This window comes from Alligator mississippiensis, chromosome 7 (assembly GCF_030867095.1).
Source record: "Alligator mississippiensis isolate rAllMis1 chromosome 7, rAllMis1, whole genome shotgun sequence".
Lineage (NCBI taxonomy): Eukaryota > Metazoa > Chordata > Crocodylia > Alligatoridae > Alligator > Alligator mississippiensis.
In genome coordinates this window covers 11319147-11331653 of record NC_081830.1, presented here as the reverse complement: position 1 = coordinate 11331653, position 12507 = coordinate 11319147, and the positions used below count along the sequence as shown (strand labels likewise).

The 12507-nt window shown below is 48.0% G+C and overlaps 1 protein-coding gene across 1 annotated transcript; it reads right to left on the bottom strand.

Annotated features, from left to right (window-relative positions):
• Positions 1 to 1195: 1195 nt before the first annotated feature.
• On the bottom strand, positions 1196 to 12270 carry DUSP11 (dual specificity phosphatase 11). Its single transcript, XM_014611545.3, has 9 exons — positions 12165 to 12270; positions 9542 to 9617; positions 8162 to 8293; positions 6961 to 7084; positions 5916 to 5976; positions 5419 to 5465; positions 4533 to 4608; positions 4028 to 4156; positions 1196 to 2807 (listed from the first exon to the last, which is right to left on the bottom strand). The coding sequence occupies exons 1-9, from the start codon at positions 12194 to 12196 to the stop codon at positions 2549 to 2551; spliced, it is 936 nt and encodes a 311-aa protein (XP_014467031.1). The 5' UTR covers positions 12197 to 12270; the 3' UTR covers positions 1196 to 2548.
• Between the last annotated feature and the right edge of the window lie 237 nt (positions 12271 to 12507).

Sequence of the window (12507 nt, the reverse complement as noted above, 5' to 3'; positions counted from 1 at the left end):
GCGGCGGCCATTTTGAGGCAGGCACTGGAGGACGCCTCATGGGAAAGGAAGTTCTTAAAGGGGCCGCACAGGAAAGCAGGCAGCTGCTCCACCCTGCACAGCGACTGCCTCCAAGAGGCCCTGGGCTTCCCCAGAGCGCCGCCTGCAACGCCGCCTGTCATACGTTACATGTATTATGCAATTCACTGGTGAACTGTGCAATAAATTTAGACAGGCCAGACTGGCAAAAGTAATTATCACACTCTGGAAATGTCTATCCCGGCAGTTACGTTAGTGCTTGGAAACACATAACAACTTTATAGCTGGTTTCTCTGCAGCTTTCATTTGAATGTGTGGCAGGTCCCGACGATCCATGGGAAAGAGGGATATTTCGGCCAACCCACCAAAGCACGTGCCAACGAGCTTTATTAGTGTCCCGTTGGCCTTGGGAGCAAACTGCAGAGGGGGAGAAACAAATCAAGTAAAGAACGAGGAGTACCGGATCGTCTCGCATGCAACGCGCCCACAATACAATACCCGCCCTCTCCTGTTTGGGAAAGGCAGAGCAGAGAGAAGACCTTTCCTTGTGGCACATACCTGGGTAGCAGCAGGCAGGAAGCCGATGCTCGCTGTAGATCGCTGCAGGTTTTACCTCCAGGTTTCAGGCAGGAAGCGGCAAAACCTGCTCTCGCTGCATCTCTCATGTATAATTCACATTCCAATGCCCAGAAGCTGGTTTTTGGGGGAAAAGGTGTGTGGCGTGTGACAGAAAATATGACACGGCAAAGGTGACAAAACAGCAACACTCTTTGGAGCAGGGTTTAGATCTGCCTACACGTTTGTCAAGCGCCCAGCCAAACCGGACGACATTCCTACCGCACCACTTCATGTCAGTCTGGCGAGTCAGGTTCCAGCCCCAACACGAAGCCTGTTTACATCAGTCAAGCTTCAATTATGACAGCCCAACCTCTGAGCCTTAGAACTGAGCGAGGGATCACTCAGGACACTACACACTTCCCAAACCAAGCCAAATGGGGAAAGCATTTGCCTCCTAACATAATCTATAGCAGAACAGTAGCATGGGTTCTACTCCATAAACTGATACAGCAAGCTGACAACGTCAAGTGAGCAGACTAGAAGCGCAGCAGTCTTCATAATACCCAGAGGTGTAATTGTAAAATACTCTGGCAGCCTTTTACACATGACACTTCAGGAGTGGAAGATCATACACACTTTATTAAACTTAATCGTTGCTTCTAATTCAATACACACTTCAGCCAACAGGTGCAGTGAATACCTTCAGAGATGCAAAAAACTTAAATAAGAAAACAGCTTATATACCTGAGGAACGCACACTGTTAAATCAGTCTTCCACCAGTGATGAACTCAATAGGTATCAGACAGCCTGGATAGAGGATGGCAGCCATGTGAAAGGTTTTACTTCACAAGGAGGTTAGCAAATCCTGATGCCAACACCCTAACCCTGTCCATACCACACTCAGGAGTCAGAGAGGAGACTTCATTACTCTTATTCAACTGCTTTACTTGGAGCAACTTAATGTGCATGGCAAGATTATCCCAGCCAAGCTGAGGACAGATTCAAACCATCCTTACACTGAGGAGAAGCAACAATTTGTTCTTAGAGCAAAGGGGACATTACTTAAGTGACCATATGTCCAGATTTTAATAGTAACTGTGTACATCTGGGATGGCATCTCACTACTTGGCCTATGGTTCAGTCATTCTTATATGAATTTAAAGTGGGGAGAAAAAAAAGAGGAACAAGATTAGAAACCTTAGACATGCAAGTCTCCTCCATGAATCCACAGAGCAGGAACAGGCAAGTTTTACAGATATGAAAGCTCATACATTTCTAAGACTGGTCACCCCTGGAGCAAGAAAGAAACCCGTGTTCATGCTGGTCTCTCCGAGAGATAAAAGTAGTGGTTTGCACACATCTGATTCCTGGCAAGTGGAAAAAAGCCCCCCACCTAGCACTGTTCCCTTCAACTACTGGCCAAGGTTGGTTACGAACCATGAACTTTACTTGTTATACTTAAAAGATTAAAATGTCAGGTTAAAAATACATATAAAAATATTAAACAAAATGTGTTATGCTGTGTAAAAACAGTACTATTTGGCTTCCCTTTCCGGACACTGCTGCACACTTGTATTCGATACAGAGTACAGGAAGGCATGCATGTAAACACTGGTCCCCTGGGGTTTAAAAAGACATATGTAAAGGTGGAAGACCGCTTATTCTGACCCAGATTTATTTGGAGTCTCCCTTCAGAAGTTGCTCCAACACTTTAATGTGGATGTCGCTGGGTTGCAATATAGCAAAAAATGCAAGTTGCAAAGATGCTTGGAGGGAGAAAAAACCTTTTAAAACAGTCTCAATGTTAAAACCAGTTCTTTCCTTTCTATAAACTGGCAGCTTGTGGTCATCACAGCAAACGTGTCTAAATGAATTAGGTTCATAATTAAATAATCCCCTTGGGAAAACTCACACCAAAGAGCATTTTATTCAGCAGGGTACCAAGTCCTTCTGGTAGAGGAAGCTCTTCCATCATTTGGTTTTGCGTTTCCTATTGCGTCTTCTGGATTTACTTTTCTGTTTTCCCTGTAGTAACTGCTGGGAATAACTCTGCACTGGGTAGCACGATCCTTCGTGTTTGTTGTAAGCGATGGGAATGGGGTAGTTCACAGATCCCATGTTGCAAGGTGAAGTTTGCCAGGCCAGATTGTCAGGAGGGATGAAATCCTGGTAATAATCAGAACTCCTGCTGTCATAACAGGTCTTGTAAGTCATGACGGGGTATGGGGTTCTGAAAGAGAAACAACCAGATTGCTGAAGGGCTCAATAAGCTATCTAAGGAAGTTTGTCCCTTGCAATTCTAACCCAAACTTAAGAGGAAACAGAGCTAGTGAAGTACCAAGCTTTTTCCTATTTCTTTGTTACCACACTGAATTTATAAAGGCTCTTCAGTATGAGGATCTCAGAGATTTACACCCATCCTGAGCTCTATGATGCTCCTACAAGATGGCCACCTATTGCAGTCATGTACCTGCTTTACACAGATAAGCTCTAAAACAAAGAAATCTTTAGCAGAAGGCTTTTCCCTGGCCCCATGTAATATGCTCTCACACGAAAGAAATTTCCCCCTGCCCTCTTCTTCCCATGTATTTTGCCCCCATGAGTAGTCAAACACTGGGGAAAAAAATTAATTAGCTACTTTCACTACCCTGAACATTTGGCTTCTAAGTAGGTAACAGGTTGCTTTAGAAGTTCATGTCTACTTTTCATCAACAATGTGCAAAAACCATCCACATGTGTTTTTAACTCCCAAGCCATAGCTAGGGTTTTACCTTTTGCATAACTATAACATAACCAGCCCAATAAACCTTTCCAAATGGCCTGCTGGGAAGCAAGGACTACAGAGGATTTACTTATGAAATGGGAGCTATAGATGGGATGACATATCTGCCCTACTTGACCAGAGGAATAAATAGGAAGCAATTGACCAGTCTTTACTTTTCCCCCAACTTCCTTGATAAGAAGAGAAGAGCCTAAAAACAGAAGCAGTAAAGTTACAGTCTCATTGGATGTGATAAGCTATTCTGCACTGGTGTCACTAAGTCTGAATTGCAACAACTGCCCTTTTTGGGTTGGAGGGAATTTCAATCAGTGAAGACCTCCTCAATATGCCTTGAAACTGGGAGAAATGTTACTGTGCTTCTGGGTACAAACGCAAAACACAGAGGCTGATACAGCAACAAACACACGCACACACACATACAGACCCTGTTCAGGGTCAGCATTTAAAATGGGTGAATTTCAGAGCCAAGTTTACCACTGAATGCCTCCTCTACCAAGCAGCAAACTAAGAGGTGCCATCTTGGCAATTCTGCTCAGATGCAGAGAGAACAGCCACCTTTTGGCTGATCATCAAGCTTCTGAATTGAAACAACTAAACCCTTCCATTCCATCAAGCCCCTCCCTCCCCTGCATACAAAGTCTAAAGGGGGAATAGCCATAAATACATACAAACGTGTCACCAACGTGAGTGGCTTCGAATGACGTGGTTTATGTCCTGCTACCAAGGTACCAATACTCAGTGTAGTCCTGACTTTTCCTTGGATCAAGTCAAACCTTGAGGAATCTATACCGTTGTTCCTTTAAAAAACATAGAGAGAGAGAGCTTCTATTTAACCTGCGACTCACTGAAAACCACTCAATGAGATCTTAAGAAAATTTTTCTGTTTGCTCCTTTCAGTCCATCTTGTAAATACATGATTTAATTACAAATCACTCTAAAAATAAAATGGGGAAACAAAAGAGCTGGGAGGCAGTGATTTGCCAAAGCCCACACAGCAGATCAGTGTCACAATCTGGAATAACAACCAGATTTCTGACCTCCTGGTCCTCTTCTGCAGTGAAGCATTCGTGCTGCCTCCTAAGCAAACAGGAATGAGGAAGGTAAGCTCAGGTCACGTTAGATACTTAATGGACCTAAGCAGTCTTCAAGCTAGCACCACACACAGAGACTTACAATCTCATGGGTCCATTCTGGAGATCTTCAATATAGTTTATCCTCTCTATATGATGCCCACGAGCTCCGTTGAACACTACACAAAGAGAGTGAAGTTCAGTTTTAAGAAAGCTTTATGCAAAAAGCTCCTTCACTTTAGATTACAGACAGAGAGAAAACTGGCACACTGGCGTAAAGAAGTAGCAGACAGGCAAGCAAATCCCTACACTTGGGTAGCTTTATCCAATCTGGTGGAGAATTACCCTGAAAGATCAGGGATATAATTATATATATATTAATTATATATAATTAACATCAGTGCCTAAAAAGGAAGTAAATTACACTAAGCCATGTACTGATCAACTCCAAGGACACCTACTATATTAGCAGCAATCAAGGAGTCAGAGCAATTTTAACACAATTCTGCAAGCACCAGCTCCAGCCTCAGCTCTGTGCCACAGGTTCAGTTAAGGTTACACAGGCCAAGAGAAGCTACTTAAAAATCAAAGCATTTCTACGCAACATCCCTTTGAAAAGTGATCCCGGGGGGGGGGGGGGGGGGGGGTTGCAAGCCTTGTCTCTTGTTTGTGAAAAGATGTGTTGAAATGGATCACCCTGTTCAATTTACTAGTTTCTGGTCCAGGGATTCAATGAAGCCTGCTTGATCAAAAGGATTCTAAAGACACTACAATAAACTTAATCCCAATGTGCCCTCTTTAACATTTCTGCCCTCTCCCTTTCCAGCCCCTTTCCCCATCTCTTATGCTCTCCTGGAACACAAAACTTCTCCTTAGAATTCTGCCACCCTGCGCCAGCCCACTGGAACCCTCAGCACATCTGAAATCACAAGCACCAGCATTAAATGTCCCGTGCTGTTTAAGAACTAGAAAGATATTGGTGTGCTTACATTCAATTGCAGCAGCAGGATCCATGCCTTCCACATCAATAAGGTACCTGAATGAAACGTACAAAAACTCTAGCTACAAAACTAACATAATATTCAAGACAAAACGTAGAAGCTTGTGGATGCTTTATTTTTCATACCCATTTATGAGCCAGGACAAAACTTGGCTATTTTGAAAGAAACATCCAGAAGCTGCTATTTGTGAGCTAAAACAGGGTATTACATTACATTCTAAGGCAGGAATGCGAAGTAAAATTAAACACACACAAAACTTCGCCTGTCCTGAGAGCCTGGCTAGAGCACTAGGGGTCCTGGCTGTTCATGATGATTTTAGAGAGTTCCCTGAGTCCTTGTCTTAGAAGCACATTTAACAGCTTTCTGTTGATCCAGGATCACATATGGCAAGGCACACATTGGATCGGTAATTTCCCATTGCCTCTTGCATACAGAGCAAACCCCTACCTAACTCAACTTGGTGCCAGGCATTTGAGATGACTCACCTGCAAACAAGATAGCCAGTTCTGTTTAAGCCATGCGTGCAATGAACACCAATAAGCTTATCTGTAAGACAGGAAACTCAAGTTAGACTTCTAGGGTGCTCAGTTTCAGAGCCCATCCAGGCAGAAAGCCTGAGAAAGCAGAAAGGAGCAGGTCTAACCGCATTAAATCACCAGCCATTTGCACCAGTGGAAACAACCGGCCCAACAACGGTGCTCATGCACAAGATCACATTTACGTTTGATTACAGCTGAAGTATTCAGCTCCCATTTATAGAACAAGCATGAGCAATGGCAACATGAACCCCCTGAGAGTGCTGGTACACCCCCTGACAGCCAGCACTCCCCGGTTAGGCAACCGGGGGGGTGGGCCGCAGCAGCAGCAGGTGGGAGCATCAGCGGCCCTCTTGCAAGCACCAGCCAAGGAGTGGAGGCACCAGGAGAAGCACCACTGGAACTTCAGGGAGTGCCACCAGTGCTTTCAGGTTGGCATGATTGGCTGTGGGGGGACCCTCCCCTCGGCTGGCAAGATCAGCCGCAGGGGACCCCCGGCACCAGTCGCCCGTGAGCATGAGTGAGGTCACCCCATATAGTCACAAATTTCCCCTCTCCCAGAAGAAAAAAATGGGCACATCCTACAAGCAATTTTAAGACAGCATAAAGAGCAACCTTCTTACAAGTGCTAACCTAGGCTGCTCCTTAGCCTAAGGCACATTGAGAATATTAATGATGGATGAGATAGTTACACAGTTGGAGATGAGACCTCACTATTCTCCACTAAAGCACAACTCCGTGCTCACTTCAGCCCAGATTCAGTATTACTGCTGCTGCCAAAGGCAACTCACATCATTGCCTCAGTATCCTCTTTACCAAGGTAAAGTAAATCCCATGTGTGTTACTAAACAGAATCAACAGCAGCACAAGCTTACTGGAGAATTCCCACAGCGCATAGAGATGGCAAGTCACATCTGTCATAGCTCAGGACACTGAAATTACAACTGCCTTGTCGCTTAAGGAAGATGATCAACTAAAGGAAATCCCTGCTCACCGTTATCTTTGTTCTCCCGTAAGAACTTTTTCACCACACTCTTGAATTTAAAAATAGTTTCATTATCGGGAACTTCATGTCCAACGGTAAAGATCTTGTAGTAGCACAGCGTGTCTGGAAGTTCCTACAAAGCACAAAGCAATACAATATATTGCATAAAACAAAATTAAGCGTTCTTACCATTCCACTGGCCACAGGCCAACACAGGTACTCCTTTCATAGCTTAGAGACCAAATGGAAGATGGTGCCTGCACAGCTGTCTAATAAGCAAACTCCACACACACAGTACCACACACAGGTTTACAATAGCACCATAAGGCAGTGCTGCCAACTCCTATGATTTTTGGCACTGTTCTTAAAGTCTACACTTCGGGAATGTGAAAAACGCAGCACTTCTATATACTAGCCAACTGCCCATCAAGAATGACGGGCAGGGACAGAGGGCCGTGTCTGACCCCTGCCTTTCAGGTCTGGCCCTGCTCCCCCGTCCCCCTCTCCCCACCCCGAGTCCAGGCCTGTTCCCCCCCCCACAAACTGCTGGCCCTACTCCATCTCCATTGCCACCGCCTGCAGGGCTGGGGGCCAGGGCCAACAGCTCTGGCCTTGCCGTGGGGGGGGTCACCTGCTGGGAGGGGTGGTGACAAGAGGCCTGGGGCCAGGCTCACTCCCCACACCCTCACCCCTACCACTTCTGGGCCAGGGTCATTCTTTTCACCCCCACCCAGCGGGCCAGTGGAGACAGAGCCCTGCATCTGGCTGTGCATCCCCGCTTCCCTCATCTGCCCCCCATCCCATTCAGTTCCCATTCCCCCAACCCCATTACTCATTCCCCCCCCCCACTTCCTCCATGAAGTGTGGGGGGGGCGTGTCTCCTTTCCCCCACTGCACCGCAGGGATGCCCCCCCCCCTCCCACCGCTGTGGGGCCCGGCATGCCCCCCACCACCTCCAAGGACCTTCTGCTCCACCGCACCGCCACCTCCTGTCCGAACATTGTATTCACACTCTGATTGGTTGTTTTCATCAGCTTTTATGTATTTTCAGTACGGCTTTTATAATATTAGAATATATAAAGTTCTTCACGTTCCCGAAGCCCTGATCTCCCAGTTCTAGTGGCAAATGAGATACCAACAACAATTAATACTCTGGGCTAGCCCTAGATAAAAATGTATCCACATCCTGGCTAGCAACTGAGTAACTCACCTGTGGTCCATAATAGCGAGTAGTATATGTTAGATCAATGATCATGCCAAGTTCTTCTTTTTGCTCTTTGATTTGCTTAACAAGGTCTGTGGGAGAAAATCTCTCTTCTGGGGCAAGTCTCCATTCAAAACTCTGACAAGAAACAAAGTTTGATATTGCAGTTATAGCACCTCATCAGAGAGCTTTGATGCAGTTTAGAAATGCAGTGTATCACAGCAGTTTTAGGAAGCAAGTTTCCTTAACACAAGCACCACCCACATCAGGACACAGACACCCTAAATTCTAGGACACAGTGGTAAGCAACTGGTTTCAGCATATAGGTACCCCTCAGGAAACACGGGCAGATGCATTAACTACTGAAACACTTTGGCACCCATCTGTGGAGTGCACCACCTGCCTTTGGTTCATCAGATCTGCTTGGCTGTGTTTCAACAGCTGCACACAAGACACTTTAATGATAGGAACACATTTAACAGAGGACATGCGTTTAGATATTACGTGCCAGTTCTGCTTTGAAGCCCACTGATGACGCTAACTGGTGCAGTTAATTTGTCAGTATACAGAAACTTACCGCCTGGTGTAAAAAAAACTCGGCGTAGCAACTGAGGCAATTACCTGAAGCAACAAACCTAATAATCTAAAGATGCGTAACACTAGAAGAATTTCTACCACGTATAATAATAAAGGTGTCTGCATTAGAGAATCAAGGTACAGCTTGCTCGGAGGCAGCATTGCAATGCACTACAATAAGCTTCCTGATGCCCACAGAAATATTTAGCATTTAGGTCAGTGGGAGTTACTATAGCAACTAGGTTCAACTTGCTGGAATCTTTCCCACAATACATGAAAAGGATAGCAAAGCAGCCCTGTTATGCTTGGACTCTCCAGAATACAGGCTACTCAAAATCAGCTGTGGCTCATACTTTCAGGGTATAAGTCACCAAAATGAATGGGAGCTGTAGGCACCAGCCAACACTGAGAGTGTCCAAAAGGTCTAGTGACAAATCAGCAAAAGTTTCTACCTCTTAGTCAGAATGTCGACACCATAAAGGCCACTGAAAAACACTGGATGCCCAACTCAGGTAGTACAGCAGCTTAGAGGACTGTGACTACACTATGCTTTTATTAACTTCCCTAAAAACACTGTAACCCTCAAAACTCTCATTTAGTACAACCAAATTTCTTCTTTAACATTCCCAAATATCTCCTTTCTTGAAAGGTACGTATGGCTGAAAAGTTCTCTCCAGACACATTCAGCCCCAAAGCTTTGGAAAAATCCCTGCTCCAGCACCACTTCAATGCCCTGCTTTTTGCTGCAGTTTAATAATGAAAAACCATGAACAACCCCAAAGAGGCCTGATGCAAGTATCATTCACTTACCTTTTTTAAGGGAACCTTGAAAGCAATGAAGCGGGTCCCAGGCAATCTTCTTCCAAGTGGGACATAGTCTGTCCACCTAAAACCAAAGCATTACAGTTAGTGCCAGGACCTTTCCCATCATTGGAGTCTTGCCCTTTATGCTCCATTTTCTAGTCCAAATTCCTCTTTCACTTTCCAGCTCGCTAGATTTACTTTCTTCTTGCAGGCAAGCATGATACCAGCCCAACTCTTGTTCTCAGCTTGTCTCTGCTGAGGTCAGATTCACTAATGCAGTGATTCTCAACGAGGGTGATGTCTGAGATCCTTTTAAGGGTGCAGTGGGGTGCCCCGCAATGTTAGCACAGTTAGGTGCACAAACATGATTCAGAAGCCCCTCAGGGGCACATCTGCCCTGCTTTCCCCTTGACGTCAGGCTAATACAATGAACAGTGTCTCTCACAAGACAACCCCTAGATTTCACATAGAAACCCACGGGATTAAAAACTCTCAGACCTGACGTGGCCTTTCTGGGTTTGTTGCAACAGAGGAGTTGCTCTATTCTTTTTCTGTAGCCAAAATTGCAAAGAGGAAGTCAACAGGAATTTATTATTGACCCTCTCCCACATACAAGAACAAAAGGTCACAACATGGAGGGCAGGGAACAACACAGAGGGCAGGGAACAACTACAAGCAGACCTGGACAGGTTGGACAAGTGGGCAGAAAACAACAGAATGCAGTTCAACAAGGAGAAATGCAAAGTGCTGCACCTAGGGAGGAAAAATGTCCAGCATACCTACTGCCAAGGAAATGACCTGCTTGGTGGCACGGAAGCGGAAAGGGATCTTGGAGTCCTAGCAGACTCCAAGATGAACATGAGTCGTCAGCGTGACGAAACCATCAGAAAAGCTAATGGCACTTTATCGTGCATCAGCAGATGCATGACGAACAGATCCAAGGAGGTGATACTTCCCCTCTATCGGGCGCTAGTCAGACCACAGTTGGAGTACTGCCTGCAGTTTTGGGCGCCACACTTCAAGAGGGATGTGGACAACCTGGAGAGGGTCCAGAGAAGGGCCACTCGTATGGTTAGGGGCTTGCGGGCCAAGCCCTATTAGGAGAGACTAGAGAACCTGGACCTCTTCAGCCTCCACAAGAGAAGGTTGAGAGGCGACCTTGTGGCTGCCTATAAGTTCATCACGGGGGCACAGAAGGGAATTGGTGAGGTTTTATTCACCAAGGCGCGCGCCCCTGGGGGTTACAAGAAATAATGGCCACAAGCTAGCAGAGAGCAGATTTAGACTGGACATTAGGAAGAACTTCTTCACAGTTAGAGCGGCCAAGGTCTGGAATGGGCTCCCAAGGGAGGTGGTGCTCTCCCCTACCCTGGGGGTCTTCAAGAGGAGGTTAGATAGGCATCTAGCTGGGGTCCTCTAAACCCAGCACTCTTTCCTGCCTACGCAGGGGGTCGGACTCGATGATCTATTGAGGTCCCTTCCGACCCTAACATCTGTGAACATGACACGAGTAGGTCATAAGTTTCAAACAAACACCAGACAGTTCTCTTTCACCCAGCTGGGAATTTGAGGCTGGGACGTGTTGCCACCAGACGCAGTAAAAACCGAGAACTCGGCCAGGGTCACGGCAGGACAGGACACATTCAGGAAGGAAAAGAGCACTGGCAGCAACTGAGAGGGGCGCAGCCTCCGAATCAGAGCATCCTCAAGCTTAAATGCTGGAGGCTGCAAGTGTGAGAGGAGCAGGGGCAAAAGCCCTGGCCAGACTCGGTTCCCTCCCCTTTTTGGCATCTGCTCTCTGCCGTTATGCAACAGGCATCCTTGATGCCAAGGGAATGTGGGCCTAGGCCAACCGGGGGGAACTACCAGCCTCCTTTACTAGGGCAGGCACTACAGGCGCTGCCAACAGCTCCCTTGGGACAAAAAGCAAACTGTGATGGGGGTGAGGTCGTGGGTTCATAACAAGCGCTCCACAGGGGGCACCGGGCAGCTCCCGCGGGCCCTCGAAGGCATCTGTGGAGCTGGCAATCGCCCAGAGGCTTCCAAGGGATCAGACACGGGAGGGGACATGGCTCCAGACACCCGAGGTCCTCCCGGCCCAGCCTCCACCCAGCCAGGGGGACCTCAAGCTGGGCAAGGGCCAGGAGGTCCTGGGACCTGGCGGTGCTCAGCCCATGGAGCGAACAGGGAGAGCCGGCACCGCTCAGGGCTCTTTTGGTCCGTGCGGGGGCTTCAGCTCCGTTGGGGGAAGGCCCTCACCTGAGGGAGGCTGAGGAAAAGCCCCCGGGCTAGGGTTACCATGTGTCTGGGTTTTCCCCAGTGTGTCCTTTTTTCGGCCCCTGTCCGAAAATGTCTGGGTTTTTGCTCTGCTTGTGTCTGTGTGTCGGGGGGGCGGGCAGGGGCTGCGGGTCGGGAGTGAGGGGCACCGGCAGGGCTGCCACAGAGGGGCCCCAAGGCTGGAGGCCGCCGGTCTGAGACACCCGGGCCCAGCCTGGCACGGGGAGGGTTAATACCCGGGAAAAAAAAGGGGGGGGAGCTGGGGGCGGCACAGCAAGGGTTAATAACCGGGGGGAGGTTGGGGGGGTTAATACCCGGTTGGGGGCGTTAATCCCCGCGGGGGGTGTCTCACCGGTCAGGCAGGCGGGTGTTCGAGCCCGGCATGGCGACGCACAGCGGCCACTTCCGGGTCCCATAACCTCACGTGACCCCACGCCAACGCCCTGCGTCACGCGCAGCACGCCCCGCCCGTTGTGTTTACGTCACGTCCCCGCTGCGGAAACCCCGCCGGGGTGCGTAGCCCCGCGGGATCGTGCGGTGCCGCGTTTCGCAGCCCCCGGCCACGAGAGTAGATGAAAGGGGCGCGAACAAACTTTAGAAATGGATTCTGTTCAAGGAGAAAGACGGGGGGACACCGTGGCTTGTCCCTTGCAGGGCTCCGACACGCGGGGGCGGGGGGCAGGGGCCCGGCTGAG